This window comes from Myotis myotis, unplaced genomic scaffold, assembly GCF_014108235.1.
Source record: "Myotis myotis isolate mMyoMyo1 unplaced genomic scaffold, mMyoMyo1.p scaffold_m19_p_8, whole genome shotgun sequence".
NCBI classification, from domain to species: Eukaryota; Metazoa; Chordata; class Mammalia; order Chiroptera; family Vespertilionidae; genus Myotis; species Myotis myotis.
The window spans coordinates 83,537,842-83,557,716 of record NW_023416390.1 but is presented as its reverse complement, the minus strand read 5'-3'; the positions used below and the strand labels follow the sequence as shown (position 1 = coordinate 83,557,716).

The following is a 19,875-nucleotide window of genomic DNA, read 5'->3' as shown; positions in this document are numbered from 1 at the left end:
CCCGCTGGGGTGCCTGGCCAGCCTGGGTGAGGGGCTAATGGCCGTTTTCAGGTTGGTCACGCCCCCTGGCAACCCAAACTCCCAGCCTCTCCTTTTTTTTCTTTTTTTTCAGCCCCTCCTTAAGTGGAGGCCAGGTCGGGCTATAAGCAGGTATCTGAGATTTATTTATCTTCTATAATTGAAACTTGGTAACATTGAGCAGAGCCCAGGGCAGGCCAGGGCAGGCGGGAAGCTTGGCTTCCTCCATCACCAGGGGCAACCCAAGCCTCCTGCTTGCTCCAGCTCCGTGGCCACTGCCATCTTATTTGGGTTAATTTGCATACTTGCTCCTGATTGGCTGGTGGGTGTAGCGGAGTGGCGGATTGATGGTTAATTTGCATATTTCTCTTTTATTAGTGTAGACTAGATAATCCATGTGTTGATACAACATAATTCATCAAACATTTCCTGATTGTTAGACTTTTAAGTTGTTTCTGATGCCATTGTAGATAATCTATATATATAAAAGCCTAGCTACCGAACGGCAGAATGACCAGAACAACCAGTTGACCAGTCACTATGACACGCAGATGCTCAATGCAGGAGCTTCCCCCTGGTGGTCAGTGCACTCCCACAGCGGGAGCAGCCGCTCAGAGGGCAGGTTCACAGCTGCTTGGCTGGCTGATCAGGATGAGTGGCGCTCCCACAGCAGGCCAATCCCCGCAGGCCATGCCCCAACCACTGCACAAAGCTGTGCACCGAGCCTCTAATAGTGTTATAAAATCTGAGCAGATAGTTTCTGCTAAAGGTTTCCTAGGAGTTGATGATTGGGTTATGACTCTGTTGCCTTACAAATAAGTTGTAACAGTATAAAAACACTATCAGTAATGAAGGGCCAAAGACCACTAGGAACACACCTGTAGTTGAACAAGTTGAGCAAGTTTATTGCTGGTTATATCGGGGAAAACCATACAGCAGTGGAAATCATACCCCATCTCAATAAGAAGGCATTACAAAAGACTGGATTTAGGCTTGTTTTAGGTGATTTGGGGAAAAGTTCAAGAAAGTAGGGCTTTGCTCTGTGTTGAATGTTTTAAGGATGGGCAAGTCAATGAATGGCAGCTAAATAAATCTAATATATAAGATGGGGATTGAATGAAGGTTAAAGCTGTGTACTTCTATTAGCCAATATAGGGGGATGTTTGGTCTTTGGGTGGATTTGAACAGTGTTCAGGTTTTTGTCCATGTTCAGACATAATTACAAATTGGTCATGTTTTGCCTCTATCTTCATGATCTTGTCTGATGTTGATGTCTTCGGGGATTTTTTATGTTTAACACCAAGGCCTAGTATAAGTACAGGCCAGTTCCAGCAACAACAAGGCCTTGCTAAGGTTAGCTCTCAGACAGTGGGGGCTGCTTTTCTCTTTCTCTATTTTTTGTCTATTTTTACGAAGCAATATTATCACAAATGTGGTGGCTTACAAAAACACAAATTTGTTATAGTTTGTGTGGGTCAGCAGTTGGGTACAGATTAGCAGGGTTCTTTGTTTTAGACTCTCACCAGGTTGCAGTGGAGGTGCTGCCTAGGGCTGCAGTCTCATCTGAGGCTCAGATGGGAAGGATTCACTTCTGAGCTGGTATGGTTTTTGGCAGCATCAGCTCTTACAGGCTATCGGCTAGCGGTGGCCTTCAGTTCCTTGCCATGAGGGCCTCCCCAACATTGTCACTTGTTTCATCAAAGCCAGCAAGGGACAGCCTTCCTCACAAGACACATTACAATTTCATGTAACACAGTTACATACATGCAATCACATACATATATCACCTTTGCTGTATTCTGTTGGTTAGAAACAGTTATCAGGTCCCACCCACATTCAGGGGGAGGTATTACACAAAGACCTGAATACTAGGAGGCAGAGATTATGAGGCCATTTTAGGATTGTCTACCACAATGTATTAGTTTTTCTCTTTAATTTTACTGCCATAAACTGGGCTGAAACCAGATCCTGGTAGTTTATCTAAAATCCATGCCCCTGCCTTCAGGGTCTCAGTCATGAAACCCTTGGAAGTAGAGATGGGATTGAGGAATTGCCCAGGAGGGAAGCTACCAGTGGTACTTGAAAGAAACAGAAATTAGGCTAAAATCGGGGTAGACTTTTGTAGTAAAGAAAAAAGGACAAGGTAGTTTTGGGAGGATCAAAGTGTGAAAATTATTTTGTGACCAAGGAATGAATGGAACAGCTTGCCTGATACAAGTGTATTGAAAGTCAGCAGGCATTAGGATATAAACATAAGGTAATATATATATATACACACACACACACACACACACACACACACACTTTCATTTGTAAAGTTCAAAGTTTCTTAGAACAGTGTAACATGATAAATAATCCACTTTTCACAGCAAGTCTCTGAGAAATGTAACTCAATTAATATGGTTCCTGCAAAGCATCAGGGAAGAGGAATGTGAAGAAGCTTCAGATACATAATTCATGAGTATCAGTAGGCTCTTGGCCAGGGAGCACCGTCTCCCTTTGTTTCCATAGGTAAGCACCCTTCCCAGAACATGCTAAATGAGGCACCACTGCCTTTTGGTGTTGATGTCTAATGTGCCGACTGCATCCTAGTGTTCGTTTTTATAGGGAAGGAGAGTCTATTACTGTGATTGGCAGAAAACTAAAAAGCCTAACTGACCCTAGCTGGTTTGGCTAAGTGGATAAATCGTTGGCCTGCAGACAAAGGTTCTGGGTTCGATTCTGGTTAAGTGCACATGCCCGAGTTGCGGGCTCGATCCCCAGTAGGGGGTGTGCAGGACGCAGCCAGTAAGTGATTCTCATCATTTATGTTTCTATCTCTCTCCCTCTCCCTTCCTCTCTGAAATCAACAAAAATGTTTTTTTAAAAAAGCCTGACTGACCAAAAAACTTCTAGTCTACTATCCCCCACTAACTTGAGCCAGAAGAAAAGGAAAGAAGGTGAGCCAGGGAAGGTTCAGGGTCCCTAGAAGGGCAGGAAGGGACTCTCCCTAATGCCACATACTAACCAACAGTATACCATTTTGACTTTAACCAAATCATTCTTTAGTCAACATCTCTCTGAGACAGAATCTTAGAACATTTCGTTGATCCAGAGGCACAGATCTGTCTTGGGGAATCAGGAGAATTTCCCCTGAGTGCCTTCTCTGTGCCTGATACTTTGTATACCATTATCTCATTTAATTCTCAGAACAGTGTGCGGCCTCCTTGTTTATAATCCTCTGCATTTCTCCATCATTACACTGACTCATATGCAACTGAAACCATCTGTTTTATGTGTATGTGGACCACATTTCTCCGTAACTTCCAGCCTCACCGGGGCTTGACAGTGTTGGTACTCAGTACGTAAGCAGATGAAGATACTGAAGGTCAGAGATGTTAGGGTACTTGTTCAGCACCATGTAGCTAATAGTTTCAGGTTTGCATACAGGACTGTCTGACATAAAACCTATATTTTTGGGAGGTAAGCATCCTTAGGGGGAAGCAGGGAAGGCCTCCTTTGCCATCCTTCAGGGTCTCTTTAGATTCTCCCACCATGCAACTGCATACCTTGGGCTAAGTGGAGAGAAGAGGCCAGGTCACGTTGGGAACTAACTACAGAAATAAATAAAAATGAAAATGGTGTAGCCCAGGCAATTCAACACAGTCACACCTACAGTGTTGCAAGCTATGGAAGTTTCTTTGTGGGGTGTGTGAGTGGCTTTTATATCTGGAAAATACCACATTAAAATATTCTCATGCAACTCTCTAGAGCAGCCGTGAGCAAACTACAGCCCGCAGGCCGGATCCGGCCCGTTTGAAATGAATAAAACTAAAAAAAAAAAAAAAAAAAAAGACTGTACCCTTTTATGTAATGATGTTTACTTTGAATTTATATTAGTTCACACAAACACTCCATCCATGCTTTTGTTCCGGCCCTCCGGTCCAGTTTAAGAACCCATTGTGGCCCTCGAGTCAAAATGTTTGCCCACCCCTGCTCTAGAGTGTCACATCTTAGCCAAAAGACTGTCAACATCTTGATCATATTTCCATAGTGAGATGAATTTTGGGTCATCAAGAGACTTGAGAGAGGAATTGATTTTTCTTACGGATTTTAGAAGTTTTTCTTGTCCAGCAATTAAGACATTTTGCCATCATTGTTTTTCACCTTTTTATTCTAAGGACCATTCTCTGGCAATTCATTGGAAGCCCATACTTTGTCTTGAAATAATATATTTCAGATGCATCTGGGTCATCTCAGATAATTTGAGCTGGGTGTGTACCACAGAGAGGTTGTGGTCAGGGATGTGCATATAAAAACAGAAAGGAAAGAAAGTCTCTGGAGAATGCAGACAACCACATTTGATTAGAGTAGATTTTGTCACCCATGATAATTTTTATTATACTTTACTAGAGGCCTGGTGCACGAAATTCGTGCATGGGGGTAGGGGGTCCCCTCAGCCCAGCCTGCACCCTCTCCAATCCAGGATCCCTCTCACAGTCCGGGACTGCTGGTTCCTAACTGCTCACCTGCCTGCCTGCCTGCCTGATCGCCCCTACTGGCCCCCCTGCCAGACTGATCACCCCTAACTGCCTCTGCCTGCTGGCCTGGTCACCCCCAACTCCCCCCCCCCCCGCCAACCAGGTCACCCCCAACTGCACCCCCGCTGGCCTGGTTGCCCCTAACTGCTCCCCCTGCCAGCATCATCACCCCTTACTGCCCCCCCCTGCAGGCCTGGTTGCCCCCAACTGCCCCCCTCACCAGCCTGGTCACCCCCAACTGCCCCTCTGCCAGCCTGGTTGCCCCCCACTGCCCCCCTCTGCTGGCCTGGTTGCCCTTAACTGCCCCCCCTGCTGGCCTGGTCACCCCCAACTGCCCCTACTACTGACCTGGTTGCCCCTCACTGCCCCCACTGCTGGCCCAGTTGCCACCAATTGTGCCTCCTGCTGGCCTGGTTGACCCTCACTGCCCCCTTCTGCCAGCCTGGTCACCCCTCAGTGTCCCCTTGCCGGTCTGGTCACCCCACGCAACCTGCTTGTTCAGTCGTTTTGTCGTCCCTCACTAACCCCCCTGCCGGCCTGGTCGCCCCACGCAGCCTGCTATTCAGTCGTTTAGTCGTCCCTCACTAACCCCCCTGCCGGCCTGGTCATCCCACGCAGCCTGCTGCTCAGTCATTTGGTCGTCCCTCACTAACCCTCCTGCCAGCCTTGTCGCCCCACTCAGCCTGTTCGATCGTCCGTTAGGTTGTGATGGCCCCTGGTTCTTTATATATATAGATGGTGCAACCAGCAGAGAAAATAGCCTAAGTTCTGTCAGTCACTGACCTGGACAGTATACTTTATAGAAACTCTTACATGAGTGGCGGTATAAGCAAAAGGGAGCCTGTATCAGCTCTTGTTACTGGAAGGAGCATAGCTACTCCAACAGCCTTGCAATATCTCTTTGCCCTTGCTTCACTTTCTGTTAGCACCTGGGAGATCTCACCACGACTGTTTCAGTCTTAAGGCACCCACCCAGCATCCGTGTGTGAAATCCTAAGTAAGGACTCTTCATCTGTTTGACATGGCTCAGGTCACATATTTATCCCTGGGGCAGTTGTTGGGACCAGGTGGCCAGCCTCCTGATTGGCAACTCCTCTAAAATGAAAGAGAGTGTAAGATGGGTCCCCAAAGGAAGGGGTTGCTGTTGTGAAACCAAAAGATTCTGGACACTCATGACGGCTAGCACCCCCATAAGCCTTTGTTCATAGTAGGTCCTCAGGAGATTTGTCTAACTAAATTGGATGAAACTGACCCAAAAGAATCTACTGTTTTATAAGGTTTCTCTTTCCATGGTTTCAGTTACCTGAAACAGTATTAAAACAGTACTAGTGGCCCAGTGCATGAAATTTATGCATGGGGGTGGCGGGGTGTCCCTCAGCCTGGCCTGCACCCTTTCCAATCTGGGACCCCTCAGGGGATGTCCGACTGCCAGTTTAGGCCCGACCCCTGACTAGCAGTCGGACATCCCTTTCACAATCTGGGACCACTGGCTCCTAACCGCTCACCTACCTGCCTGCCTGATTGCCCCTAACCACTCTGCCTGCCGGCCTTCTTACCCCCAACTGCCCCCCCTTGCCAGCCTGATCGCCCCCAACTGTCCCCCCCGCACTGGCCTGCTCGCCCCCAACTGCCCTCCCCTCCTGGCCTGATCGCCCCTAACCATCTCTGCCTTGTCCCTACCACCATGGCTTTGTCCAGAAGGACATCCAGAAGGTCTCCTGGTCTAATTAGCATATTACCCTTTTATTAGTATAGACTAGAGGCCCGGTGCACAAAAATTTGTGCACTCGGCGGGGGTTGGCCGGGAGGGGGTGTCCCTCAGCCTGGCCTGTGCCCTCTCGCAGTCTGGGACCCCTCAGGAGATAACAACCTGGTGGCTTAGGCCTGCTCCCGGATGGCAGAGGGCAGGCCCAATCCCTAGGTGCAGCCCCTGGTCGGGCTCAGAGCAGGGCCGATTGGGGAGTCGGGGTGCCGCCCCCTGTCATGCACAGAGCAGGGTGGATTGGGAGGTTGTGATGCCACCCTCAGTCATGCTCAGGGTAGGGCCGATTGGGGGGTTGGGGCACCGCCCCCTGTCACACTCAAGGCAGGGTCGATGGGGAGGTTGCGGTGCCACCCCCTGTCACGCACAGAGCAGAGCCAATCAGGGGGTTGGGGTGCTGCCCCCTGTCACGCACAGAGCAGGGCCCATCAGGGGGGTTGGGGCTCCTTACCCTGTCACGCACAGAACAGAGTTGATCAGGGGGTTGGGGAGCTCCCCCCATCACGCACAGAGCAGAGCCCATCAGGGGGGTTGGAGAGCTTCCCCCTGTCAAGCACAGAGCAGGGCCCATCAGGGGGTTGAGGACCTCCCCCTGTCACTCTCAGAGTAGGGCCGATAGGGGAGTTGGGGCACCGCCCACTGTCACACACAGAGCAGGGCGGATCAGGGGGTTGGGGCGCCGCCCTCTATCACCCACAGAGCAGGGCCAATCGGAGTTGGGGCGCCGCCACTGTCACACTCAGGGCAGGGCCAATGGGGAGGTTATGGCTTTACCCCATCACACACAGAGCAGGGCCCGTGGGGGGGGGGAGGGCAGTTGAGGCGCCGCCCTCTATCACCCACAGAGCAGGGCCAATCAGGGGGTTGGGGCGCTGCCACTCTCTCACACTCAGGGCAGGGCCGATGGGGAGGTTATGGGTCTACCCTGTCACACACAGAGCAGGGCCCATGGGGGGGCAGGTTGGGGCGCCGCACCTTGTCACACACAGAGCAGGGCCGATCAGGGGGTTGGGGAGCTCCCCCGTATCAGGCACAGAGCGGGGCTGATCAGGAGGTTGGGGCGCCTTCCCCTGTCACGAACAGAGCAGGGCAGATAGGGAGGTTGTGGCCCCACCCCCTGTCACACACAGAGCCACAGGGCAATCGGGGTTTGGGCGCTGCCCCCTGTCACGCTGATCCCGGTGCCGGGAGGCCTCTCTGCTCCGCTGATCCCGGTGCTGGGAGGCATATTACCATTACTATGTAGGATAGAGGCCTGGTGCATGGGTGGGGCTGGCTGGTTTGCCCTGAAGGGTGTCCTGGATCAGGGTAGGGGTCCCCACTGGGGTGCCTGCCAGCCTGGGTGAGGGGATGATGGCTGTTTGCAGCTGGTCACACACCCTTCAGGGTGAGGGTCCCCACTGGGGTGCCTGGCCAGTCTGGGTGAGGGGCTGAGGGCTGTTTTCAGGCTGGCAGGTGACTGAAGCTCCCAACCCCTCCTTTTTTTCTTTTTTGTTTTTTTTTTTTTTCTGGGCCAGCTTTAGCTCTGGCTCCAGCTCTGAGGCCTCTGCTGCTGAAAGCAGGTATCTGGTTTGTTTGGGTTCTATAATCGAAACAATGTATAACTCCAGCTCTAAGATCCCGGCTGGCTGAGAGCAGGTTTCTGGGTTTTGTTTAGCTTCTATATTTGTTACAATGTTTCAAACTGCAGGCTCAGAGGCCGGCAAGGCAGGCGGGAACGTTGTAGTCCTCCGTCACTGAAGCAAGCAAGCCTCATGTTAGTTTCAAGCTGCCTGGCTGCCGGCCGCCATCTTGGCTGGCAGTTAATTTGCATATCGCTCTGATTAGCCAATGGGAAGGGTAGCAGTCGTACGCTAATTACCATGTTTCTCTTTTATTAGATAGGATAGTTATAATTGTGTTATTATTAGTTACTGTTGTTAACCTCTTACTGGGCCTAATTTATAAATTTTAAACATGTGAGTGTATAGAAAAAACATGGAATATATAGGATTTGATACTATCTGTGGTTTCAGGCATCCACTGGCGGTCTGGGAGCTGTCATCTGCCCTCTTGAGGTAGCTGCCTTATCGTTGGGTTTTTTCCTTTATCCTGGTTTTAATTTCCTGAATTAGTGTTATGAAGACGTCTCAAACATTTAAAAAGAGTTAGTGTAATTTGGGGGAATTTTAAGACTTCAGCTTGATGTCTTTTTTTCTTTTTTTTGAAATTTTCCTCACCTGAGGATATGCTGTTTTTTGGGGTTTTTTAGAGAAAGGGTGAGAGAGAGAGAGAGAGAGAGAGAGAGAGAGAGAGAGAGAGAGAGAGAGAGAGAGAGATATGAAAGAGAAACATTGATAGGTCAGCTCCTGTATATGCTCCGATTGGGGATCAAACACGAAACCTAGGTATGTGCCCTGACCAGAAATGAACCTGCAACCTTTTGGTGTATGGGACAATCCTCCAACCAACTGAGCCACTTTGTCCAAGCTCCAGCTTGATTTCTCTTCTGCCACAGTGTCAGGTGTAGGGGCAGGGATAGAGTTGTAAGACATGCATGCTGTCCTGAGGAGCTCCCAGTTAGGAGTCAGTCAACCTGTAAGGAGATAAATTACAGAATAATATCGTTTGTGTGATCTAAGTAGACATCACTTGCTACTTGGTGTGTGTTGTCAATTGAAATGTCAGTATACGCCCAAAGAAAGTATTTGGTATAGTTGATATTGAACTTTTTTCCTATTAACAATTAGGTAGAATAGGTGACTTTTTAAAATTATACCCACTTGAAGTGAAATGGGAGAGAACAGTTTAAGAGGGTCTAGGGACTGAGTAAAGATAACCATCCCCCAGGGACCTTGCCTGGATCAGAAGGTGATGGGAAGCTTGGCTACTTAATTAGAGAATCAGGCCTGAGCTGAAACCAGGGTGGTTTCTCATAAGCTTAATGTGAATATTTCTAATCCCATCATCTGACTACACAGATCATTTTTTCATTTACTAGCAGGACTGGTATATGGAGTGGGGGAAGTAGAATGGGGAAAAGGAGGAGTTGGCCTTTGGGGAACCTTCTACTCTGGCCCCAGATGGAAAAACCCAGGTTGGGATCAGGAGGGTGAGAGCAGGAGTGGATTTTTTGCCCCTTTCTTCTAAACTGTGTTTCTTTACATAAGGCCACAGGTGTTACACAAGTCATATCCTAAGTTCATACTTCTAGAGGGCCAGAAGTTCATCTTTCATCTCTGTATCTCTGTTGCCTAACATAAGCAGTATTCAGTAGAGGCTAATGGATGACTAGAAGACTATGTAGATTCGCCCAATAGCCATGAAAGGTGACTTCCCTGCTTAAGATAGTCTCCTCTGTGATGTTGTGTGGATCAGCTCCTTGTTGTCTCCTTCACAGCACTGCTAACAACGCACCATTTCATTTGTCTTTGCCTGTCTCCGAAGACTAGAATGTTTGCTGTCAACGAGGTCTGGGATCATTGTAGATCATAAACATTTGTTGAAGGAAGGAAGAAAGAGAGGAAGGGAGAAGAAGGAAAAAGAAGAGTTTTCAAAATGCTCTCTCTGTGGCACAATTTAGGCTTGGAGAGAAAGAAGGTAGAGGATACAGCCCCTTTATTTATAAACTAGAGGCCCAGTGCACGAAATTCATGCACTGGAGGGGGGTAGTCCCTCAGCCCAGCCTACGCCCTCTCGCAGTCCTGGAGCTCTCGGGGGATGTCCGCCTGACAGCTTAGATTCGCTCCCCAAGCCATCAGGCAGACATCCCTGTGCGGAGAGCAGGCCTAAACCGGCAGGCAGACATCCCTCTCACAGTCCAGGACCCCTCGCTCCTTACCACCCGCCTGCTCACTGCTTCTTAGTGCTGCTGCAGAGGCTTCTGGCTGAGCGGCGCTCCCTCTGTGGGAGCGCACTGACCACCAGGGGGCAGCTCCTACATTGAGTGTCTGCCCCTGGTGGTCAGTGCGTGTCATAGCGACCAGTTGTTCCACCATTCGGTTGATTTGCATATTAGCCTTTTATTATATGGGATGAATCAGTTTTTTCCTGACTAGACTGTGAAGGTCTAGGGGTAAGGTCTGTGTCTCTTTTCACATCCACACTGCCTACCACTGTGTCCCACACATAATAGGGTCTGAGTAACAGTTAGTTGAACTAAACCACAGAAGGTAGGGAGAGATATTTAAAACTATAATCAGAATTTAGAGATTAAGGAACCCAGTAAATCTGGAGAAAATCATGCTAAATGTGTTTGCATTTCCAAACTGCTTAAAATTTCCTAAATTCTGAGTGACCAATGAGATACACAGTAATTAACAGCAAGGAGAATGGTATTTCTAATGAATTGACAACCTGATGGAATTGTCTCAAGCTTTATAGGACAGCCTGTACCTTTCAGGGTCTTACCAATTTGGATAAGGACATAGGATTTTTCAGATTTGATCATCATTTAAAGCTAGAAAAGAAAAGGTGGCTAGTACACTGGAGAATAGAATCAGTATTCAAAATATCTTAGGCCCTAGCTCAGCCGTGGGCAAACTATGGCCCGTGGGCCGGATTCGGCCCGTTTGAAATGAATAAAACTAAAAAAAAAAAAAAAGACCGCCCTGACCGGTTTGGCTCAGTGGATAGAGCGTCGGCCTGCGGACTCAAAGGTCCCAGGTTCGATTCCAGTCAAGGGCATGTACCTTGGATGTGGGCACATCCCCAGTAGGGGGTGTGCAGGAGGCAGCTGATCGATGTTTCTATCTCATCGATGTTTCTGACTTTCTATCCCTCTCCCTTCCTCTCTGTAAAAAATCAATAAAATATATTTTAAAAAAAAAAAAAAAAAAGACCGTACCCTTTTATGTAATGATGTTTACTTTGAATTTATATTAGTTCACACAAACACTCCATCCATGCTTTTGTTCCAGCCCTCTGGTCCAGTGTAAGAACCCATTGTGGCCCTCAAGTCAAAAAGTTTGCCCACCCCTGCCCTAGCTGGTTTGGCTCAGTGGATAGAGCGTCAGCCTGTGGACTGAGGGGCCACAGGTCAAGGGCACATGCCTGGGTTGCGGGCTCGATCCCAAGTAGGGGGTGTGCAAGAGGCAGCCAATCAATGATTCTCTCTCTCATCACTGATGTTTCTCTCTCCCCCTCTCTGAAATCAATAAAAATATATTATTTTAAAAAAGAAAGGAAAAGAATTGTTATGAAAAAAAATCTTAGATTGAAATTATGAATTCAAACCAATAAATTCATTGTTTAAAGAAGGTAAATGTGAACTATTTTATTTAGTTTCAGAAAAACTAATCATATCAATTCAGGATTTGGTGAGGATACCATCTAACCTGACAGCAGCTCCTGGAGATAAAATGGGAGGTTTTGGATTTGTTCATACTTCCTAAATGTTAAGTGCATTCTGGTAGGGATGCTCTATTCTTACCTGGGGACCCAGAGCTGTGCCTTAGATTCAGCAATGTTATATGAATGTGGCTTTGAAATTTATGGGATTGCATTACGGGGAGTCAAGAATATTAAAAAGAATGTTTATGTATCCAGTTTTATTAATGGAAGCAGAGTGTAGATCAGGGAAAGTAGATGGATGATCCCATCCTGTCTGCAGTTCTGACTCCATCTGGAGTACTTGGAAAGGTTACTTATGAACTAGGATATGTGCAGAGGATAACAGCCAAGATGGCAAAGGATACTGACATCTATATTAATAAAAGTGTAATATGATAATTAGATTGGACAGCTGAACGACCTTCCAGAAGTCATTCCGAATGAAGTCGTGGCAGTGGGGGCCGAGGCAGAGGCAGTTGGGGGTGATCAGGCAGGCAGGCAGAGTGATTAGGGGCGATCAGGTAGGCAGGTAGAGTGGTTAGGGGTGATCAGGCAGGCAGGCAGAGTGGTTAGGGGCAATCAGGCAGGCAGACAGAGTGGTTAGGGGCGATCAGGCAGGCAGGCGAGTGGTTAGGGGCAATCAGGCAGGCAGAGTGGTTAGGAGCATTCAGGCAGGCAGGCAAGCAAACGGTTAGGAGCCAGCGGTCCTGGATTGCAAGAGGGATGTCTGATCCCTGCGGGATCGGGCCTAAACTGGCAGTTGGACATCCCCTAAGGGGTCCCAGATTGTAAGAGGGTACAGGCCGGGCTGAGGGATTCTTCCCCCCCCCCCCCCACCGTGCACAAATTTCATGCACTGGGCCTCTAGTCCTATCTAATAAAAGAGAAACATGGTAATTAGCCATACTCCGCTACCCTTCCCATTGGCTAATCAGGGCGATATGCAAATTAACTGCCAGCCATGATGGCGGCCTGGAGCCAGGCAGCTTGAAGCGAACATGAGGCTTGCTTGCTTCAGTGACGGAGGAAGCTAACGTTCCCCGCCTGCCACTGCCAGCCTCTGAGCTTGCAGTTTGAAACATTGTTACAAATATAGAATCTAAACAAACTCCAGAAACCTGCTTTTAGCCAGCCGGGATCTCAGAGCTGGAGTTGAAACAGTGTTTTGATTATAGAACCCAAACAAACCAGATACCTGCTTTCAGCAGCAGAGGCCTCAGAGCTGGAGCCAAGCCTCAGAGCTAAAGCTGGCCCAGAATAAAAAAAACAAAAAAGAAAAAAAGGAGGGGTTGGGAGCTTCAGTCACCCGCCAGCCTGAAAACAGCTCTCAGCCCCTCACCCAGACTGGCCAGGCACCCCAGTGGGGACCCTCACCCAGGCTGGCCAGGCACCTAAGCGGGACCCCCACCCTGATCCAGGACACCCTTCAGTGCAAACCAGCTGGCCCCCACCCGTGCACCAGGCCTCTATCCTATATAGTAAAAGGGTAATATGCCTCCCAGCACTGGGATCAGCGTGACAGGGGGCAGTGCCCAAACCCCCTGATCGCCCTGTGGCTCTGTGTGACAGGGGGCAGGGCCACAACCTCCCTATCCACCCTGCTCTGTTCGTGACGGGAAGGCACCCCAACCCCCTGATCAGCCCTGCTCTGTGCCTGATAGGGGGGAGCTCCCCAACCACCTGATCGCCCTGCGGCTCTGTGTGTGACAGGGTGCGGCGCCCCAACCCCCAACCCCCCCCCCCCCACGGGCCCTGCTCTGTGTGTGACGGGGTAGAGCCAAAACCTCCCCATCAGCCCTGCCCTGAGTGTAACAGGGTGCAGCGCCCCAAGCCCCTGATTGGCCCTGCTCTGTGCATGACAGGATGGCGCCGCAACCTCCCCATTGACCCTGCCTTGAGTGTGACAGGGGGCGGTGCCCCAACCCCCCAATAGGCCCTTCCCTGAGCGTGACTGAGGGTGGCATCGCCACCTCCCGATCCGCCCTGCTCTGTGCATGACGGGGCGGCGCCCCAACTCCCCAATCAGCCCTGCTTTGAGCCCGACCAGGGGCTGCACCTAGGGATTGGACCTGCCCTCTGCCACCCAGGAGCAGGCCTAAGCCAGCAGGTCATTATCTCCCGAGGGGTCCCAGACTGCGAGAGGGCACAGGTCGGGCTGAGGGACCGCCCCTCCCCCGAGTGCACAAATTTTTGTGCACCGGACCTCTAGTCCATATAATAAAAGCCTAAGCGACCGTTATGGCAGAACGACCAGTCACTATGATGCACACTGACCACCAGGGGGCAGACGCTCAACATAGGAGCTGCCCCCTGGAGGTCAGTGCGCTCCCACAGGAGGAGCTCCACTCAGCCAGAAGCCAGGCTCACGGCTGGCAAGCACAACGCCGATGGTGGGAGCCTCTCCCGTAGTAAGGAGCGAGGGGTCCCGGACTGCGAAAGAGATGTCTGACTGCCAGCTTAGGCCTGATCCCCGGGGCCTCTAGTCTTGTTATAAAAAGGAGAAAGGAAGGAGCTTTGGATGCTTCTAGATGAGATAAATTGAGCTGTGAAAGAGGGATTACATTTAATATCCATTGCTTCAGGGAGGAATGGATGGGTACTTGTTTGAGTCTTTACAAGTCTGATTTTACTGTCTTTCTGCTAGCTCTTGCTCATAATACTTTGACTTTGTTTGTGCTTTTGATTTTTGACTGTGAATTCATATTCCTTGGAAATTTATCTGTAGAAATTCTTTGAGGCTTTGAGTTGAAGCTTTGTTCTTCCATAGCAGATTTGCTTTTGTTTTTGACAGACACCTAGGGACACCCAGCCCAAGTTTGTACTTAACAGTATTGACTTGTGGGTTTTTGGACCATCACAGTAGTGTGTTAGATTGCAGATCCAAATGTAGGCTAATCTGTTGATACAAATATTTCAATGCAGATATTTTTCCTCTTACACCTGTGTCAAGGTTTATGCATAGCAGGTGTTGAATTGTAAAAATCAAATGTTGAGATCACCTGGTTTTGGCAAATACGCTCAAGAAAAAAAACAGTTTCAGTGTGTATACATACCTTCCTGTATTTCCACTTTCACTAGTTTTTTGGCCACCCAGGATTTCATACATTCTTGCTAGCTTATATATTTTTTAAAAGATTAAAAATAAATATTTTATATTAACTTGTTTTTAATAGGAGGTTTCATCAAGGTGTCAGAAACTGAAGTTCATCTGTTCAATAGAGAACTTTGGGCACCCTCCTGCGATAGAGATCTTTATTATTGACAGCTTACTAACCATATTTTTGGGAGGGAGGGGGTGACATAGGAGAGATTCCTGTATTAACACGAAGGTTGTTATATAGATAACCTTTTGGGTCTCTTTCATTATGAAAGTATATAGTTTTAGCTAAAGTAATCATTTTTTGTTTCTCTGAGGAATTTACTGTTTGGAACTGGTTTAATATTATTGAATGACATTTATATCTGATTCCACTAGAGTGAAAGTTGTGAATATATGTCAGTTATTAGAAAACATTGAATCTGCACTAGAAGTCATCTAATCTGTGTTGTAGTTTTGAAAGCACGTTCTTAATCTGAAATTGTTGAACAAAATTAGATTGGTTCTATAGCCCTCGCTCCAGTGTAAACACAAATGGAATATTTGTGCAGGGTTGGTATTTTTTGAGAGATGTTGTACTTTTCATGTAGAAGTCAGTTAAGATGCCCCAGGACTTACATTTTTTTCTGTCAAGGAATTACTGAAAAGTCCCCTTTCCTATTCTCCACCTGGACAATTTTATATCATCTTTCAAGATCCAACTTGGTCATCTTCAGTGTTTTTCCCAGAGTGACTCTCAGTGAACAGAATGTCAGATGAGACATACTGTTTTAAAAACATGCTTCTGCCTTCATCAGTCTGATGCTTTTGGTTGCGTAGAGGTTATTGAAAGAAATTAAAAACTTAGATTGCTTAATTAAAGGTATGTTTGAAAAATTGAGCCATCAGCTTTTCAGTGACTAGGTTACCAGTAAGAACTGTTTGCAGTTTAACTCTGGATTAAATAATTTTTCTGTGCAAAAATAATTTCCCATTAAACAAAGCAGTTTGCAAAGCACCATCTCTAATTTTTTTATTGTTATTTTTTATCCTCACCCAAGGATATTTTTCCATTGATTTTTAGAGAAGAGTAGAAGAGAGAGGGAAAGGCAGAGAGAAGCATCATCAATTGGTTACCTCTTGTACGCCCTCTGACCAGGATCCAGGCTCGGGAGGAGCCTACAACCACAGTACATGCCCTAGACCGGAATCAAACCTGGGACCTTTAGCCCCTCGGGCCTATGCTCTATGCACTGAGCCAAACAAGCTGGGGCTGCATAACACCATCTCTAGACTCAAAAGCAAATGAAGGAACTCACAAATTTATATGTACTATGGACCTGTTCATTGCACAGTATTCATTTTAATTGGGCTCGAGAAATGTCAGGTATGGAAATGGCACTTACTTTCCCTATATTAGTGTACATTAAAGCTTTGCAGATGCAAATTTAAGGGACTGCACAGAGCAATGAAAATTGCTACCTAGCAATAAGAGAAAGGATTTTGAAAGCCTATGTTTGCTGAGAACATATATTATCGTTACAGAGATATAATAGTACATTTGTACAGAGACTTTGAGTCTTCCTGTGCACTGCAAGTATTTTCCCTCTGTATGGTTCTCTGAATCACCTGTCTAGTAAAAAAATGGAATTAGAAAGAACTTTCTCCTCTGGATGTTGTATAAATGATGGTGGGCCCACTCCAATGATTGGGATCAATACATAACTCCTGAGTGAGTCAGGACCCTTAGATTAAAGTAATGGTTCTCAAAATTTTGTTTCAGGACCCTTTAGAACTCTTAAAAATTACTGAGATCCCAATAGCTTATGTATTAATTCATTCACAAATGACAATAATAAATACATCAAAGCAATGATATCACATGTCATGTAACTTCTGAAAACTTTCACTGTAAAATCATGAGAGACAGAGACAGAGAGACAAAGAGGCAAGGGAGGGAGGGAGAGAGGAAGGCAGGGAGGGAGGGAGGAAGGGAGGGAGGGAGGGAGTGAGGGAGGAAGGAGAAATAGCCAGCCATTTGTAAAGAAAATTATGGTAACTTAAATTCGTAAATATTCCAGCGCATATGGAAGAAATGGGGATGATTTCTGTTTCGGACACATGGCAGTTAACGGGTTAAAACAAAGCTGTGTGTGTACCAGGTATACTGATAAGAGGGTGTGGAACCTGTTGGAAAATGCAGTTTTCATTCTCTTGGAACCTAGGCCATAAATTCAGTTAATAAGTGGGTAAACCTGCTAAGAGTTGAAGACATATCCAGCCCATGCCCAAGTGCAGAATAGTGCTGGATGAATGTGTGCTCACTCCTGCAGAAAGGAGTCTGGGAGGGGAGGGAGACACTGATCCCCCAGAGCCTGTCTGCCCACAGCTTGGTCTGCTCCAAAGCCAGACAGGCAGCTGGAGGAGATCAGGGTACTCAAGAGGATCCGAAAAGCAAACATAGAGACATGCCATGTGGGATAGTTCCTGTGAATGGGGAATTAATTCTATTTCAAATGTCAATAAATCATGAGAATAAGGCTTACGTAATTCTGCTAGTAAGGTAAAATGCCTTGAGGATATTCCAGTGACACTTTAGAAATCAAGATCAAGGAATCTAATTTGGTGTTAAAACCCAAATCTGAAATTATCTACAAGAGAAAAGCTACTAAATATATAGCACACAGTTTAGGCCCGCAGGGGTGGGCAAACTTTTTGACTCGAGGGCCACAATGGGTTCTTAAACTGGATCGGAGGGCCGGAACAAAAGCATGGATGGAGTGTTTGTGTGAACTAATATAAATTCAAAGTAAACATCATTACATAAAAGGGTACGGTCTTTTATTTCAATAGTTTTATTCATTTCAAACGGGCCGGATTCGGCCCACGGGCAGTAGTTTGCCCACGGCTGGTTTAGGGTGATGCAGTCAAAGTATAGCAGATGTAATTAGTTAATTATACGTAATTCTGTTTCTAACAAGTGATTTGAAAATTGAGAAGGGTTGGTCTTTCCTCTTCCTCCCCTTTTTTGTACTCAAATGATTTTCAGAAACAGTTCTTCTTCCCCAGACTCCAGATTGTGGCTATCTTGTGCCCAATTGCATCTTTAAAAGGTAACTCCAATTCCAGTAAATCCAGATAAGTTGGAATACGTTACTTGACATTTTCCAAAATCCCAGATTTTAAGGCTAGATATATTACAAAACCAAATGCTTCGTTTATGGCCTGCCCACAAAATAGAAAATGATGTTTCTTACGATTTTATGCAACCATGTCCTGCTGATTGTTTCCTACCTCCAGAGTTGTTAAGGAGCAAAAACAAAACAAAACAAAACAAAACTCATCATCTGTTAATGCTGCTGAATTCTTCAGGAAAGTCCTTAGCCAAAATAAATGATGACTGTGCCATCTAATTTCTCCTCTTTCTCACTTTCCCATCTCTTTTTCCCCATGGGTAAGTCTTCCAGACTTTCAAGGTCATGATCACTGTTAAAAATCAAATACCCAAATTGTGTTGTTGTACTTAGGTTTAAAGTCAGTGATTCACTTGGAATTGGGATGCTTCCATAAAAAAAGGAAATGTGGTTTAAATGGGCATTTAACTGTTTAATAAAGTTATCTATGGTCATCCAACAAGTATTCTAAGTATACCTGTTGCCACAAGGTCAGCTTTTTTGTTTCTTTTGCGGGGCTTCTCAGTGGGGTCTGGAGGCATGTATTTGTATTCCGTATCTACACCAGGCTGCTTCCTTGTTTGTGTGATTTCCCAGTAATGTTGCTACATTTTCCTCACCTGATCCAGAAATCTCTCCCTTATGACAGTCTCTGTGTCTGTCCAACCTTTCTTCTTCATCCCTTCCTCACCTATATAATTTCTGGAATTTCCTACTGACCTCTATCAGCAACTTTTATCCCTCTCAAATCTATGCTCTGTGAACACCAGAAAAAGAGAAATAAGAAATGGTTAAAAGTGCCCATGGGTGGGGGAGAAATAAGTTGGGAGAATGTTGCTTTTCATTAAAGTGTTTCTGACTGGTTATACTTTTTAACCATCCTCTATAATAAAAGCATAGTATGCAAATTGTCCCCTCAACCGGGAGGTCATCTGGGAGTTTGACCAGGGGCGGGGCTGGCCGGGGGGAGAAGGGAGTACCCAGCTGGCAGCCGGCAGTCACTAGGGACCCTACCAGTGCACGAATTTCATGCACTGGGCCTCTAGTATGCTTATAATACTTTATGAAAGTGAATCAGTTCATCATTCTTGACAATTCCAGAATTGTATTCTAAAGATGTTAATGTGATGATGTTATTCCTCTATTTAAGACCCTTGGATGATGCCCCATTGCCTGTATGATATCAACAAACCACTGTTACATATTCCTGTGCTCTGCACATGCCATTCCCTCTGCCATGGATGCAGATCCCATTGATAGGGATGGATCATTGTGCCAGTCTACTTCTCTGGACCTAGGGTTTGCACGGGAACCAGTGGTGCTCTGCCCAGAATGAGCAGGGATGGAGCTATCTTACATGAACTCAGGTGGACTAATTAAATCTTCTGGATTTGCCCTCCCTGTTTTCCACAGCAGTCTGAGCTATCAGCTGAAGAAAGTCCAGAAAAAATAGGAACCTCCCAACTTCATCGTCGAAAAGTCATTTCCTTGAACAAGCAGATTCTTCAGAAGACCAAACATCTGGAAGAGGTTGGTGTTTTCTTTTTATAATTTTATTTATGTAAAATGAAACTATTCTTCATGAAGGTAAAAATTGGGGAAGGAGTTAAGATTGTTGTGGTAGAATGGTCGAAGGAGGTTCCAGGACAGGGGTCAGCATACTGTGGCCCTTATGCCTATCCATCCTCCACTTCTTTTTGTAAGTAAAGTTTATCTGGCCCCTTACAGAAGAAGTTTGCCAACCTCTGTTCTAGAAGATCACAGGGCAAGAGTAGCATTTATTCACAAATACTTACTCAGTACCTCTGTGTGCTAAGAACTAAACTAGGCTATGTGGATGAATGAAGAACAAGTTATGATCCTGCTTTCAAGGATCTTCAAGTAATAATGGGAGACATACATTGCATCATGCACACATCTCATTTAGTTACATCTGTGGTAAGTGCTTGAAGGAAGCTTCTGGAGAGCCAAGATAGCGCCTGAGGGGAGACCTGATGAGTAGGCACTGGCTGGGCA

General features: G+C 46.7%; 1 protein-coding gene across 8 annotated transcripts in view; it reads left to right on the top strand.

The window, feature by feature from the left end:
• CCDC93 (coiled-coil domain containing 93) overlaps nucleotides 1–19,875 on the top strand; it is a 94,762-nt gene that overhangs the window by 41,134 nt on the left and 33,753 nt on the right. For all 8 annotated transcript variants that reach the window (XR_004969259.1, XR_004969260.1, XM_036319141.1 and 5 more), the window contains exon 12: nucleotides 19,273–19,389. Coding sequence is in view for 6 of the 8 variants with exons in the window: in XM_036319141.1 (XP_036175034.1) it covers nucleotides 19,273–19,389 (117 nt within the window). In the remaining 2 variants the exon portion in view is untranslated. The remainder of the gene's footprint in view (nucleotides 1–19,272; nucleotides 19,390–19,875) is intronic.